At 39.2% G+C, this 16,971-nt stretch overlaps 1 protein-coding gene across 1 annotated transcript in view; it reads right to left on the bottom strand.

Moving 5' to 3' along the window:
- The window catches only part of PRKCQ (protein kinase C theta), a 208,217-nt gene that overhangs the window by 102,129 nt on the left and 89,117 nt on the right, over positions 1-16,971 (bottom strand). The window contains exons 5-8 of the mRNA XM_072653421.1: positions 9,627-9,789; positions 7,373-7,404; positions 7,193-7,278; positions 4,846-4,975 (exon numbers count right to left, since the gene is read on the bottom strand). Coding sequence (XP_072509522.1) covers positions 4,846-4,975; positions 7,193-7,278; positions 7,373-7,404; positions 9,627-9,789 — 411 coding nt within the window. The remainder of the gene's footprint in view (positions 1-4,845; positions 4,976-7,192; positions 7,279-7,372; positions 7,405-9,626; positions 9,790-16,971) is intronic.

Here is a 16,971-nt window from a genome sequence, read left to right as displayed (position 1 = left end):
GACTAAAGCATCAGTGAAAGAGTCATTTAAGATCTCCAGGTACAAAACATGGCTGCTGAAAACCAGAAAGAGTACTTTTACAAAGCCATGAAAACGTGGGATTCTAGTGTATTATCATCATTAAAAAAGTTTAATGCAACTCTTGTCAATATCATCTATGCTTTGGTTGGTGATAAAGACTTTCTGAGATGGATATTGTGCCTATAGATTAAGAACCATGTACACCAACTCTTATCATAATAAATACTCTCCTAGTAACATATGTAGACAGATTCCAGAAACCTATTCGCACATGTAACACAAAAGAGATGACAAAAACGGTGAGGAAGAATTGTTCATTTCAGCATAGATATTGTTACTATTGGCTGGTTCTTCCTAGAACTTCCATTTTGAGGAGGACGCTCAGGCTAGCTTTGTCTCATTCCTCTCCTTGCTCTCCTAGATATTTTCTACAATGCCCTGGAAACCTCTTCACCCTGGAGCCTCACTCAACCTGTGGAATTCTCCCACTCCAAATGCCCTCCCTTCCTGTGGGAATGATTCCTGCTGCCAGCATCTCCATTTCAAGGACATAATATAGGCCAGCCAACCCTTTCTGTCTCTGCGGACTACACTCCTGTCTCTCTTAGACTGTGTCTATCCTGTCTCTGCACCAAATACCTTTATCTCCTTTCCTCTACCCTCTTTTCAGTTCTCTTTTACTTACTCTCTCCTTGTGAGAATATAAGCTCCTTGAGGTCAGACGTCTTTATTTCTACTTGTATTTGTGGCATGGTGCCCTGCACACAGTAAGCACTCAATAAGTGTTTATTGGCTTGAACTGTTCCTAGACTATAGGATCTTAGATTTAGGGTTGGAGAGGACCTTTGAGATCATCTAGTTGAACACCCTCATTGTACAGATGGGGAGACTGAGGTCACAGAGATGAAGCATCTTATCTGTATCCACTGATACAGTTAGGTATCAGTGTCAGAATTTGAATCCAAGTCTTATGACTTTAAATTCAGGATTTTTCCCACACTATTATTGTTGTTAGTTATAAAGGACCAATAAAAGTTAGCGTAATTCACATATGGATTTTCATATTATGGAAAGAAGCCCTAAAAGTTATTTTTGACAACAAAAGCCATTAATTTATTCTTTATCTTGGCATAGAAGATAGTGTAGAGGATCAGTGGTCAAGCAGACCTGAATTCAAGCCTCACCTCTGAAACTTAATGTTGTTGTTCAGTCACTTCAGTCGTGCCTGACTCTATGACCCCATTCAGGGTTTTGTTGGCAGAAATCCAGGAGTGATTTGCCATTTCCTTCTCCAGCTCATTTTACAGATGAGGAAACTGAGTTAAAGAGGATTAAGTGTCTTACTCAGGATCACAGAGCTAACAAGTGTCTGAGGCCAGATTTGAGCTCAGGTCCTTCCTGATTTCAGTCCTGGGGCTCTATCCACGGCACCACTTAGCGGAGACTTAATGGCTATATGACAATGACTAAGTCACTCAACATTCATTTAACCTCCTGTAAAATATGGATAATAAGACCTGAAATATCTACTTCACAAGGGTACTATGAGGCTGAAATGAGATAACATAAGTAAGAACTTTTGCAAACTTTAAGAAGCTGCAAAAGCATCAGAGATAATAATGTAGGACTTAGGAACCTGGACCTCTTCTACTGCCAGGTATCACTTTTGCACAAATGCAGGGAAGCCATTTTTCCTCTAGAGACCACATTTTCCTCACCCTTAAAATGAAGGGGGGGGGGTTTGACAAGATGATCTCTCAGGACTCTTCTTGAGTAAAATTCTGTAACTCTGTATGATCTCAAATTCTCTAACTAAAGTCTGAGATGGATGTTCTCTATGCATTGTGCACCTTACTTTAAAACCTTGTCTTCAAAGATGAGTGGCTGTTCTTGGACAAGACTACCTATTTTTATTAAGAGAATGGAGTGGCAAAGTTTATCCCACATAATAGTAGACTGTAGTCTCATATAGATAGAATTCTCCTTAAAAAAAAAAGACAATCCATTATCTTAATAAAAAAAAATTCTCCATATAACAAAAGGGATTTCCAAGGACCACATGATGAACTGCTCATTTAAATTAACTGTCTGCTCATTTAAACTAACTAATAAAGTTAGTTTCTTTTTTTCAGTTATCAAGTGTTTATTTTTTTCTCTTACCATTTTCCCTGCCCCCACTGGGACAAGAGAAAAGGAAAAGAGACCCTTTTTTTAACAAGTAAATACAGGCAAGCAAAACAAGCTCCTATAATGTCCATGTCCAAAGATGTGTGTGTCTTTCTGCACATTTACTCCGATATGCCTCTGTCAGGAGGTGGGTAACATTCTTTATCACTGATGCTCTATTAGGGTTAATCCCTTCACTGATCAGAATTTTTAAGTCTTTCAAGATTATTCATTTTTCTCAATGGAAAACCTATTCGTTTTAAGTAATATTTAATACAACAAAATCAAAATTCAACAACACCAACAAAAATATGAACTCTCATGGGGTTTGTTGTAATGGAATTGGATCTGCCCTTCCACAGGCTTTAAGATTTTAATGTCTTGCCTAAGTGAACACTGGGAAAATGGTGCACTTATCATGTATCCCATTTAAATGCGTACAATAAATACATATGTATGTGTTTGTATAAAGTGAAGCAATGCCTCTCCCATATCTACGTATGTTTATGCATACATAGATCTTTTTTTTTACCAGTTCAAAATGTTTTAACAAAAAACGAAACAAAAAAAACCTATCTACTCTTTCCTCAGGTAGTTTACAACCAAGAAAATGAAATCAGATATCTATATAAAATTATCCTTCAAAAAAATGAAGCTATTGCTGTTGATGATGGTTTATCCCTCTTGGATTCTGCACTGTCAGCAAGACTTACGCTTGAGTCGTCTAGGAAGGTTAGGGCTTGTGTGGCACCATCTTACTTTCTAGCCTATCCCCTGTGGCCCAATGACACACAGCAGGAGAGTCAGCAGGGATCAGGGCCACATTGATGAACAGTTCTCCACACTCTTTATAGCGGTGGACAGATCTATGCCTGCATCTGGCTAGAACACTGTTATAAAGAAAGGCAATTGTATCCACCATAATGACGTCTTGGGGCTTTGCTACTAACCCAGCAGATGGTGTCTGGGTTTGTGCTTGCGTATGATATCCCTCTTTGGGATTATTTTCATGGGAAATGCAGAAAAAAAAGAAGAGAGCAATAGGTAGAAATAGATACAGTATATGAGAAAGTGGGGGTGATTATAGGTTAAGACAGGAAGAAATGGGAGTAGAGAGAAAATGGAGAAAAAAATGACACGGAAAGGATTTGGGACAATTGGAGAATAGAACAAGGGCATAAGGAGATTAGGCAAATTGGATATTAGGGGGAAGGAAAGAGAGACCACAGCAGGAAAAAACTCCAGGGATAAAGGGGGAAAGGGGGGGGGAAGGGAAAGAAAAGGAGGGAAAGGGGGAGGGGAAATTAAAAGAAAGGGGAGGAAGAGAAGGGGGGGAAGGAGAGGGGGAGGGAAGAAAAGAACAGAACTGAAAAGAATGTTGTCAAAAAAGAACTCAACAAACTTGGTCATGTGATCTGAGAAACAATATGAAGGAATTCTTCCAGAAGTTCTGAGCTCTTAGAAGTGCATACTTGCTTTCCAAGTCCTAGAGAAGGAGGGATCCTGATGGGGAAGAAGGCTTAGGTTAGAAGTCCAACAAATGATGTGCATGTATTGTAGAAGCAGGACAAGGGGATAAATCATGGAAGCTATTATCTCAACTGATTCATCGAAGAGAAATAAACTGGTTATATTGGACAGCAGAGTAAGTTACATTCAGGGTTCCAATGGAAGAAGCAAATAAGCTGAAAAGAGTATCTTCTAAAAATAAAAGTAAAGACTCTGTTGGAAAGAGACACCTTCTGTGAGCACCTTTCCACTCCTGGAGAATCCCAAGGTACAAGCATTAGTGCTGAGAGCAATGCTTTTTACCCCTGTGTATCACAACCTTTTTGCTATGGGGTAGCAATTACAGTCAGAGACTTGAAGTTTTGGTACCAAGGAGACTGCATTTCAGGGCATACCTTGTTTGCTGCATTAGCGACTGGTGGCAGAGTTGGGCAATACTGTAATCCTCTTATGATGGTAAGTCAGAAGTGGGGGATGCTAGTAGTATGTGTTTAGTTAGTTGTTAAAGGATGCTTTTTAAAAGTTCTCTAATTTTTTCAAAGGAAGAAAGATGGTCCTAAGACCCACTAGTTCTTCTCTCTCATGAGTATTTTGATTAAAGAGGCTTTAAGATGCAAATTTTTTTCTTTTCTTCTCATGGTGAAACAGAAATGAATGAGAGTTGGACATATTCCATTAACTCCAAAGGAAATGTATTCAACACCTCTCCTCTGAAGCTAGACTCTCAGCTCAGACCTTCTAGAGATGTTATAAAGGGACAAAATTTGGCAATGGACTAGGTGGGAGGATGAAGAAGGAAGAAGAGTCAGAGATGAAGAAAAGATGTCTTCCATCTTTTCCCAAGGCTTGAGGGTAGCAGAAGGCAATTGGATATTCGCTGGTTATTGAGTAATTGTTGCTTCTTGTACTATTCCAGTCCACGAGAGGTGGTTTTGGTGTTTGTGGAAACTGCCCCAGATGATATCTATGCCCAGTGACAAAGCATTGTAAGTATCTGATCTCTTGGTTTTCTTGAAGTTTGCTCTTCCTTCTTGTCCCTCTTTTTTCCATCCTCCTCCCCATAAGCTGTGCCCCTCCCCTGAAATCAACGAATTTCCCTTTACTCCTTCCTCTGTTTCATATATATCCCTTATTTGGGGTTATACTCACCATCACACTTTAACCCTTGTTTTGCCAGTCCCCAAAGTAGGGTTCCACAGTGTTCACAGAAGGTCGGACTCTTGTAATTGTAGACTTTAAATCTATGAGGCATATCAATTTTAAATCTTTCCTTGTGGAACTAAAATGAAACAAACATATGGAGTCACCAAAATGCCTGACTTTTCAGAACAAGCAAAGCACCACAGCATAGATTTCAATTTAGTAGCAGTCCCTTCTCACCATCTTAAATGACCGTCTGTGAAAGGTGGGTACTCTTTGTTAAGTGGTAAACCCAAGGAAGATCCAAGGTGGGAACAAAGCTTAGACACAGCTGAATTTTAAGTCAGTAGCAAAGACAGAATTTATAGTTCAAAAGGAGGGACAAAAGCTATTTAGAATACTGGTGACTAAACGTCTTCTACTCATTTCTATGCATGATTTGTAATTTTCATTGCAAGTTTTATTATATAGATGTCTCCTCTTCCCTCTGTACATTTCTTTCCCCTCATGCCTTCTTATCTCTGCCTCCTGGCTTCCTTTAAGTACTAGCTAAAATCTCATCTTCTACAGATGGGATTACTTTGTATGTATACCCAGCACTTAGCACAATGCCTGGTGTAGCTTAGGCACTTAATACATGTTTACTGGCTGACTGGATCCAGACATGGTGCCTCAAAGAATTTCTAAAATTAAGGCTAATTAAAACTCTAAAATTAAGTGTCTTTTGGGGGAGGGGTTAGGGGAGGAGGAGGGGAATACAACTAAGGGTTTATTAGGAGGATAGTATAGTACAATTTTGCATTCTTATGACAGTTATCAATTTGTAAGATGTTCTGTACCTGTTGGACAAGAAGCAGCATATGTGTAAGGTACTTTGCAAATGTTAAAATTCTATATAAACACAGCTTTTGACCCTACTGATCACCCTCCCTTCCATACTTTCTTCTCTCCTGGTGTTCTTCCTCCCTTTCTGACCTCAGTGTCCTATACTGGATCCTCATCCAGATCACACCCTCTAACCTTGGGTGACCCTCAGGGTTTAGTCCTGGGTCTTCTTCCTCTATACTATTTCAACTTGGGGATCTCATCAGCTCCCATGGATTTAATCACCATCTCTATGCTGATGATTCTCAGATCTACCTATGCTGCCCTAATCTCTATGCTGACTTTCAGTCTCACATTTATTGCCTTCCAGATATCTTAAGTTGGATGTCCAGTAGACATCTTAAAGTCAATATGTCCAAAATTGAACTTATTCTTTTCCCTTAAACCACTCCCTATCCCACTCTACACCTTCCCTATTACTATATAGGGCAACACCATTCTCTCAGTCCCTCTGGCTTACAACCTAGGAGATAACCTTCAATTCCTATCTCTCTCCTAATATCTCATATCCAAGCTATTGAGAAAACCTATTGATTTCACCATTGTGTAACATCTTTTGATTACATACATACTCTTTTCTCCTCTGACACTGTCACCATTCCAGTCCAGGCCCTCATCACCTCATGCCTTAATTACTGCAGTAGCCTGCTGGTCCGTCTGCCTGCCCTCTAATCCATCCTCCATTCAGTCACTAAAAGGTTTTCCTGAAATTCAGGTCTGATCATGTCACTCCCCTACTCAGTAAACTCCAGTGGCTCCCTATCAGCTCTAGGATCAAATGCAAAATGCTCTGTTCAGCATTCCAAGCCCTTCATAACCCCACCACCTTTCCAGACTTCTTAAATCTTGCTTCCTGACACATATTCATGGATCCACTGATGGCCTCCGGGATGTTCCAAGAACAAATGGCTCTAGGCAATTTCTCTCACTGTCTCCCATGTCTGGAATGCTCTCCCTCGCTCAACTCTGCCTACTGGCCTCCCACGTTTCCTTTAATTTAAATGCCAACCAAAAACCTATCTTCTACAGGAAGTTGTCCTTAACCCTTCTTAATTCTTTTGTTAGTTATTACCTATTTCTCTTGCACAGCTTGCTTTGTTTATACTTGTTTACCCAGTGGTCTCCCCCATTAGATTTCTAAGCTTCTTAAGAGCAGGGACTAACTTTTCCCTCTTTTTGTATCCCCAATGTTTAGCATAGTTAATGCCTGGGCATATAGTAGGTATGCAAGAAATGTTTACTGATTGATGGATTGATTAAATGCTCTTAAATTATTATTATTGTGTTCCTTGATATGTTTTTTACTATTCTCACCTTCAGTTAAGTAAACTGAGGTTCAGAGATTTTAACTACCTCACCCCAGGATCTCCCAACTAATAAGTGGAAGAGCTGGAATTTCAGCTTAAGTCTTCGGTTTCTAAATCCCTAAATTGGCAACAAACTCAGGGTTGCTACAAATCAAAACACATACCATTGTTTCTCTGCTGTTGACAGCTGATCCTGTACACTTGGCTATAACTTTATCGATGCATTTCTTGTGAATTGCTGCATTACATTCTGAGAAGAAAAAAAATACTGTATAAGCACCAAAAGAGGTCAGAAACAAATTTTTTAAAAAAAGGGAGATGAGACATAAAACTTCCTTACTTACGTCGGCACTGATACCCTTGCTTGTTAAGGCCCCTGCAATAAAACACAAAGTAGTTTATATAGGATGCCAGGGCCACCACTAGGGCCATGTTTTATTTAAACGTTTCACAGCTGCATCAAGTCAAGTGTCACACTCCCTCCACCCCCTCCGCTATTGCTTTGTTTTTTACCATTCCAGAATTCAGATAGCTATTTATCAGGTACATCACTTGATCAGTGAGCAACTGTCACATGACATTTTGGGGAGGTTAGTGAATATTTGGGGAATTAAATAATTGAAGAACTCGGTGGTTGTGGGATGCTACATTTTGATTTATTTATTTTCTAGACAACTAAGTAGAAATTGAAAGGTCTGAACAAAATAGAAGCAAGAGAGCAGAAAGGGAACATGGGAATATTTCCAGACTGTTGTTATTTAGTTATTTCAGTCATAGGTCTGATGTTTTTTTGCCTCTTGGCAAGGATACTGGAGTGGCTTGCCATTTCCTTCTCCAGCTTATTTTACAGATGAGGAAAATGAGGCAAATGGGGTTAAGTGACATGCCCAGAATCACACAGTTAGTAAGTGTCTGAGGCCAAATTTGAACTCAGGAAGATAAGTCTTCCTGACTCCAGGCCTGCCACTCTCCACTGTACCACCTTTCTGCCCTTATTAATTTTCATATTACTGAACCAAATTGTCAACTTTCAGGTTAATATGCTGTGCTACCCTCTCAGACATGTTGAAATTAGGTATCTCTGAAATGATTTATGTTCACTTTATGATCATCTAACACTCTTAAGCACTCTCCAAGATACCTAGATTGATTTAGTACCCTGGGAATATCTCTTATTAAAAGGAAGAGAGAGTAAAGGGAGAATGCCATCAAGCAAGGGAACAGAATACAGAAAGAAGGAAGGTAGCCTGGGAGTCAATATTTGGTTTCCAGTCCTTGTTCTGACTCAAGCTAGCTGTGTGACCCAGGGTAAGTCACGTTATCTTTCAGAGTTCTAGGAAACTCTCTAAGATCCTAATTTCAGGTGAGCCTTGGATCTATATTGGGAGAAGGAGTTTCTAGATGAGAAAATTTCTCCACCGATGAAATCCTTTTCCTCCCCACTTCCAAAAGTGATTTAGGACCTTGTTGAGATGTTCACTAATTGGAAAAAGCATTCTGTAATCACAGAAAGAGCTCTGGTTTTGGATCTAGGTTCTGTGATCTTAGGTAAGTCAATTAATCTCTGTGAACCTGAATTTACTGGCCTAAAAATGAGGTCTGACAAGTTGATCTCTTAGGACCTTTCTATCTCTAAACCTACAAATCTGACGATTAGAGAAAAAATGACCAGTGACTACTGATATACCAAGCCTATTCAGTCTTTGGATTCTACCTATTAACTTCATTCTTTGCATTTGTGTTATTACTGAACTTAGTGCCACAAAGGAGAAGAGCAGTCTTATTACATGTAAAGATACTGAGACTCAAAGATACTGGAGTAGTTTCTAGTTGCTGTTCTGCCATAGTTTTTCCTATGAAGTCAATGAGGCTCAAACCAAATATGTTGGAGAACTGAAAGAAAGTGCACTTGGGAAGCTGGGTGGTGCAGTGGATAGAGCACTGGGCTTGAAATCAGGAAGATTCCTCTTCATGAGTTCAAATCTGGCCTCAGATACTTCCTAGTTGTGTGACCCTGGGCAAGTCATTTAACCCTATTTGCCTCAGTTTCCTCATGTGCAAAGTGAGCTAGAGAAGGAAATGGCAAACCACTCCATTATCTTTACCAGAAAACCCCAAATGGGGTCATGAAGAGTCAGATATCAGTGAAACAAGTGAATAGTAAAAGGGCACTTAAGGGTTTTTTAAACATTTCTTCCTATTAGTTCCAGTGGGGAAAAGCAGACCAATGTTAAGTCTGCTTTGATAAATTTGAGTTGTGGGAATAGGACACTTATAGTTTCAATGCAAAATATACTTGTAATTGAGATATCTGTCCCTTTCTATACAGCTCCATATCCCTAACAATTCTAACAAATCATTTTTTCCATCTTAGACCTAACCTTTGTCTTCTGCAAACCAACATCCCCCAACAGATTTGATGAAGGTCACCCCCTGATATTTTCTATGTTCCACTGAAGCAGCTGGAAATCTCCTAAGCAACATGGATCACGCCATGTCTTCCAACTGGAACCATTCTCTACATAACTGGAATGAAGGGAATGCCGAAAGATGGCTAACTCAATGTGGACTGTAAAACCCCCAAATCATTTTTTTTACCAGACAAACTCATGGCAGACAGAGCAGAAAGTGGGCTGGGGGAAAAAGGTGGCGGTGAACTCATGACATTTGACGTGGTGAACTTTGGCTTGTTTTATAGCTCCTCGGCGGTGATGCAGCGTAAAGAAGCCTTCTGTGTCAAATGTGCTTGGGTCTTTAGCATCTGCAGAAAGGCAAAGGGGAGAAAAAAGGAAATTTACAAAAAGCAAAGCTAGAAAAGTTACAGTAGAGCTAACTGGGGACTGGGATGGGGGGAAGGTTCCTTTGGAACATAGGCAGATAGGGCAAGCACTGATTGCCCAAAGTGATGATTTTTTTTTCAATCACAAACTCTATGTGTCACAGACTTCCTTTTCCACCATCCTATGATATAGGTTTTCATGGTTAAAACTCAGAACTGAGCCCTCTACTTCTTTTGGGTTGTTGTGAACTTTTTCAGAGATTATTTTTTCTTAAGGGCTAAATCTTTCATAGCATTTGTTAGACCCTTTACTGCCTAAGATGATCCAGCTAAAGGGGACAAGAAGTAACAGATGATGTTCAGTTACAATTCTAGAGAAAAATGTGGTCACTATCAGCAACAGAGGAATTAAATTTTTCTAGGCTAAGAACAATTTAGGGACAATTTTGGCAAATGAAGATACCTAAATACTTGACAGTCATCATAAAAGTAAATTTTTTTTGGCTTATCAACCTGGGTAGACAGTGTATAATGACAAAGAATTATACATTACACAATACAATAGACAGACATATAGACATATATACACACATAATCTGATATATGTGTAAGTTTATGGTCTTGTATATTCATAGACATATACATACAGATGCAATGAGATAGTTATATTGGTATATCTATAGTCATACATGCATGTTTATACTTGCTGACTGATATTTGCTGATTGATTTTTATATATAGATATATAATCAATATGTGTGTATATAATCAGTCAACAAGTATTTATTAAGAATTTACTATGTGCTAGGCATCGTATTAAGCATCTGAACTAAAAAGAAAGGCAAAAATGTGGCATGTACCCTAGAGCTGCTCATATTCTAATGGAGGAGATAATGCGAGAAAACCAAAACCGAAACACTGTACATGTACCATATAACCATGTAAATGGAAAGTAATCTCAGTGGGAAAGCAATGTTAGCATATGGACTTCTTATAGAAGGTGAGATTTGAATTGAGTCTTGAAGAAAGGCAGGGAAACTTGGAGGCACAGACAAAGAGGGAGAGCATTTCAGGCATATGGGGATATATGGATTTGTATGTGTATGTGTATTCATATAAACACACAGTGTTTGTTCACATACAGTGTATGTTCACATATGTGTGTAAATATAGAGGATTTATGTACACACATGTATTGCATATGTGTATGTAGGTATGTATATATATATATTACAATAACCCTTTGATATTGATAGTACAAATATTATTTATCCTAATTTCATGTATATGGAATGATATACATTCATACACACATACATTGGTATACAGGTATATGGAGTATCTCAAAAGTTTTAGTTCAGTTTTAAGTTTTAGTAGCTTAAAACTGAACTAAGACTTTTGGGGTGCCCTGTGTGGGATATCTATCCAACTCATACCGTAGAGATATATATCAATGTCTGTCATGGTAGTCTGCCTGGGAGAATCAGTGTGGGAAAAAGACCAAATTATGATCTACCTTGGGACAAAAGACAAACATGGTATTGGATGGTTTTAGTCTTAGCTATTATATGAATTAGATTTGTAACTATAGGCAGATCAGTTTATGTATATATATATTTCTATATGTATGTGTGTACATACGTATATATTGTACATGTATATGTATATATGCGTATTTCAGTCTTTTCAGTCATTTCTGACTCATCATGACCCCATCTGAGGTTTTCTTGGCAGAGATACTGGAGTGGTTTGTCCATTTCTCCTCCAGTTGATTTTATAGAAGAGGAAATTGAGGCAAACAGAGTTTAGTGACTTGCCCAGCATCACACAGCTAGTAAGAGTGTGAGGCCAGACTTGGAACTCAGGAAGACTCATCTTCCTGACTCTAGGCTTGTAACTCTCTCCACTGTGCCTATTCAAGCTTTGTGTTGAAGTGTGTGTGTGTGTGTGTGTGTGTGCGTGTGTGTGTGCGTGCGTGTGTGAGTGCGTGTGTGAGTGTGTGTGCATAAAATCAGACAGTCAACAAGTATTTTTTAAACACTTATCATATGCTAGGTAGGTCTCCTATTAAGCACTAGGGATACAAAGAAAGGCAAAAACATAATTTTCTCAGCTGTAAGACAGTGATAAAAATACTTTATATACATATGTGATTATTATGAGGATCAAGTTAGATACTGTCAATGATAGTGCTTTAAGCAAAATTTTATGTGGCATACACATAAAAAGTATATAATTAAAAACATTTAGATCAGTGAAACCTGGGCCATTGTTATGCAGTGGAAAGACTCCTGGGGCTTAGAGTCAGGAGACCCAAGTTCATATACCCCAGCTCTGGCACTCATTAGCTGTGTGATAATAAAATAAGTCCCATCTGCTCTCCGAGTCTCCATTTCCACATTTATAAAATGAGGACCATACTATTTGTACTACCCACCACCTCTCAGGGATGCAGTAGGGGAAATGGCTAGCTTTTTGAACCATAAGGAGATACAGAAATGTGAACTATTATTAAACAGGTAAGGCTGTGATGGATAAATAGCTTAATGTGATTTCCAGGAATTGCTGACACAGAGTGATAAGTAGCAGGAACAAGATGATAACTCATTTAAATGATTATAAATCATAAACCTTTATAGATTTGAAAGGGATATTAAAAATAATCTGGTCTAAGCCTCTCACTGTCAGAGATGAGGGACCCACAGAAGAGACTAAGTGGCCTGACAGCTTTTCACCAATGAAAAGTGTTTGGTAAATATGTATTTAAATTAAGTCACTTCCATTATAGTTAAGAACAAATTTTGTTAGATTAATCATTTATGCTACTGGGTGAATGTCCCAGAAAATAGTGCTTTCCATGGATCTCAGAACCTTCACATAAATGGGAGATTCGACTTCTCCAGAGCAGAAATAAACTTCCTTATCTTCCCTGAACTGCTCTAGTTTCTCAGGTAAACCTGGTGGTTCTAAGCCAGAAAAGAGAAGTGGTATTGGTGGCGGGAGCATGTGTGCACACGTGTGTGTAAGCATGTGGTGTATGTGTGCTTGTATTATGGGGGGGGATTCTTCAATTCCTCTTAGTTATAGTGTCTTCCCTCTGTTGATTACTCCCAATTCATCCTGTACACAGATTATTTGTACATAATTGTTTGCATGTCTCCCCCATTAGATAGGGAGCTTCTTGAGGGCATCAAGCCTTTAGCCTTTCATTGGATCCCCAGTGCTTAGCACAATGCCTGATACATTGTAGGTACTTCATAAATGCCTACTGATTGACTGACTGAAGATAATCTCAGACTGAGACAAATCAGAGGTAGTAGGAACCTGTACATTTGTACTTGAGTTGGGGCTGAAAATGAACCAGAATTTGTGGATGCGGGGGTCAAGAGAAATATTACTGGGGCATTTGCTTAATTGTGGCATTATTATATAGATACAGTTATAGCTTGTGTTGGGCTAGTGTAGAGAGAGCTAAGATTTTTGGGTGGAAATAAATAGAAACGTGAATTCAGTAGTATGACTTATCTAAGCATCCTGATTATACTTCTGTAAAAATGATTTGCATCTATTGTTAAACAGTACTTGTACATCCTGGAAATGTATTTTTTTCTTCTTCAGTATGCCCTCCACATCCTTCTTCTTCCTTAATGTGTCTCTTTACTAAATGGTGAGCTTCCTGTATTTTTTGGAATTCTATCCATTAGTCATGGGGATGTTCATAAGCTCATCAGCTTTCACCACTTCAGCTCTCGCACGGATGACTCCAAAATGACATCTCTAGGTCCTTCTTATTACCTGTGCTTCAATGAATCAGTCAATCAACAGAAAGTTATTGAGTGCTTACCATGTAGAGGCAAAGCAGGGTAGTGTTTCTTGTGGAGGGACACGAAGAAGACTCCTGCCCTGAAGGATTTTGCCATCTGATTAAGGAGAGGGGGTTCACGTATAAAGATAACCCACAATATAAAGCAATAGATAAGGAGAGTTCATAGAATTGGGATTTTGCTCACATTTAGGGAATGCGAGAGAGGAAGTGGAGCCAATGGAGGAGAAAGAAGAAACAGCCAGAGATGCTATCTTGAGTATCATATCTTAGAAGCCAAGAGAGGATTTCAGGAAGATGGGAGTTTCCAACGGTATCAAATGCTGCATAAAGGCAAATGAAACTGAAGAAAAAAAAGGAACTGGATTTAGGCTGCTTTGGTGAAGTGAGATTCAATAAAGTAGTAGGGATGGAAGCTAGATTACAAAGAGTTAAGTGAGTGATGGCAAAAAACATAGACTATACTTTTGGGAATTTGGCAGAAGGATATAGGATGCTGGCTGCAGATGTAAAAATTCAAACAAGGATTTTCCCCCCTTGGACAGAGGATTCCTAAGCATAGTTAAATATATATAAAGAGAAGAAAGAGTCAGTGGAAAAGAAAAAATTGGTGGCCCAGGGAGAAGACAATGGAGTAGGTGAGAGGCAATGAGGATGGAAAAAAAAATGATTAGTCTTGAAGAAGAAAAAGAACATGTGAGTCAGGAAGTAACAGAAGATAATGGTAATAACATCTGACATTACTTTAAGGTTTATGAAGTACTGATCCTAACAAACCTTTTGTAAGAACTTCAGGTCAGATATCATTGCCATTTTGCAGATGAAGAAACTAAGAAGATATTTAGAAATGCAGAAGAGAGAGGAAGGAGAGATTTTTAAAGCAGAAAAGATAAATAAGGTAAGTCCTGATTGTTTCAATCAAGGTCATCTGTCAGGAATTCAGGAAGTAAAGAGTGGAGTAATTGGAGGGGAACAGGATGAGTTTGGAGGGACCACCAGGAAGAATATGTTAGTGAGTTAACTGGAGAGGAATAAAAGGATTTCTGAGCATCAGAGAGGGCTCGATTTAAGTCAGATAGCACATAATGATAGTGATCCCATTCAACATTGGTTTGTAACTTTTTCTAGCCATGGGCAAAAGAGAAAATGGGGCACATCTCTAGTGTTAGAGTCAGGCACCATAGACTCAGTAGAGGGTCAAGGTGGCCAGAGAACATGTTACTAGTGAGGACAGCACTGAAATGGTTGCAACCAGGTAAGAATCAATTGACATTATGAAGGTTGAAGTTGGAGGTCTTCAGCAAGAGGAGACTGTGATGTGGACAAAGAGTAGGGGTGACAGAGGTTAAGTATGAGAATTACTCTAAGGTCAGAAGATTGTGGTCAGAAAGTGGGAACTCTGAGTTTGCGGTGTTGAAAGTCAAGTTATGACAAGGTATAAATGTGGTTGTGGTTCGCTGATGTGGCGCAGTGATAAAGGTCACTGGAGTCTACAAGGACAAGGGAATGTGAGGTCAAGATGTTGGATGGACCATTCATATGGATGCTAATGTTGAAAAGCAAGGGGGATGCCATGCGATAGGGTAGAGAAGCTTCCACGTGTGTCACAGTTGGGGGAAGTCAATGGCAAGAAAGATGTGGAGAGGGTGATAGGAGAAGGCATGGACTTTAGAAAAAGAAGAGTATTGTCCCCAGAGCATTGATCTATAAGAATTAGGAAGAGAGAAAAAAGCTGAGACCTATTGTCCTTTGAGTTGAGAGTAGGTGAGTTAAGTCCCCCACAGGAAAGAGTTGTGGGTATGTGGTATCATTTCATTCCATGTTCAGTGTTTCAAAAACTAAGTCCATCTTCCCCTGAAACAGGATTCTCTTTCTAGCTACTCAACTTCTGTCAGTGGTATTTCTATGCTCTAAAGCTAGAAATCTTATAGTCCTCTTTGATTCTTCCTTCTCCTTTATCATCTGTGGTTAACCTGTCACTGGTGACTCAGTGGATAGTATGCTGGGACCTGAAGTCTGGAAGATCTGAGTTTCAGCCTCAGATACTAGTTGTGTGACCTTAGACAGGTCAAGTCACTTAACTTCTATTTGCTTTAATCCACCAGAGAAGGAAATGGCAAACCACTCCAGTATCTCTGCCAAGAAAATCCCATATGGACTTACAAAGATTTGGACAAAACTGAACAACCACCAACTGTCACCAAGTCATGTTGTTATGCTTTCAGATTTTCGTTTTTCTTCATTTCGCTTACCATCACACAAACAAGTCCTGGGCCCCATCTCTTCACTCTTAAATGATTCTTAATAGTCTTGGAGCTGGTTTCCCTATCTCCAGTATTTCCACTCTCTGCTCTAACCCTGACAATGATGCCAGACTAACCTCTTAAAACACAAGTTTAATTATATCTCCCCTCTGCTCAAAACTCATTAATGGTTTCCCATTGCCTTCTGAATCAAGTTCAAAGTCCTCTGCCCAGCTTTCAAGTTTCTCTTAAAACCTGTCTCCACTGGGCCTGTCTTCTTTTCACTTCCCAATAAGGTCCAGAGGGTTAACATCCTCACTGTATATGTACATCTACAACCTTCATTCCCTCTGCCTAAAAACACTCTGCTTATTCTTTAACACAGTTTAAATCCCATTTCCAATATGAACTTCTACATGCCACAATGCTCTCTTGTCTCTGAACTCCCTTTATAGTTATAGTCAATATCATACTGTTCAATACCTGTTATTTGTTTTAATTATGTTATTTGTCCATGGTACCCCCCCTCCTCCAGAGTATAAGCTGCCTGAGGGCAGAGACCACCTCTTGTCCTTCAATTTAGCAAACAATGATTGATTCCCTACCTCGTCCAAGGAATGAGTAGCCTTAGAGCAGGGACTGTATTACTTTTTCTATTTGTAACAGAATTTCTGTTTGTAATTAGCACAGTGCATTCTTGGTACATGTTGTTGTTCAGTTATTTCAATCATGTTTGACTCCCCATAACCCCAATTTGGGGTTTTCTTGGCAAGGATACTGGTATGGTTTGCCATTTACTTCTCTAGCTCATTTTATAGAAGAGGAAACTGAGGCAAACGGTTAAATGATTGGCCCAGGGTCACACAGCTAGTAAGTGTCGGAGGCTGAATTTGAACTCATATAAACGAGTCTTCCTGATTCTAAGCCCAGTGCTCTATCTACTGCACTACCTAGCTGCCAATAATGGCTTCTCTTCCATTCATTCATTAATTCATTCATTCATTTACCATGTTTGCTTCTCTCTGAGCACTTAAGATAAAGAAGGCAATCCTTACCTCCAAGGATCTTAAACTTCAATAAGGAAGATGATATATATAC

Source organism: Notamacropus eugenii, chromosome 3, assembly GCF_028372415.1.
Source record: "Notamacropus eugenii isolate mMacEug1 chromosome 3, mMacEug1.pri_v2, whole genome shotgun sequence".
NCBI classification, from domain to species: domain Eukaryota; kingdom Metazoa; phylum Chordata; class Mammalia; order Diprotodontia; family Macropodidae; genus Notamacropus; species Notamacropus eugenii.
The sequence above is the reverse complement of the archived record's forward strand: the minus strand, read 5'-3'. Positions and strand labels throughout refer to the sequence as shown.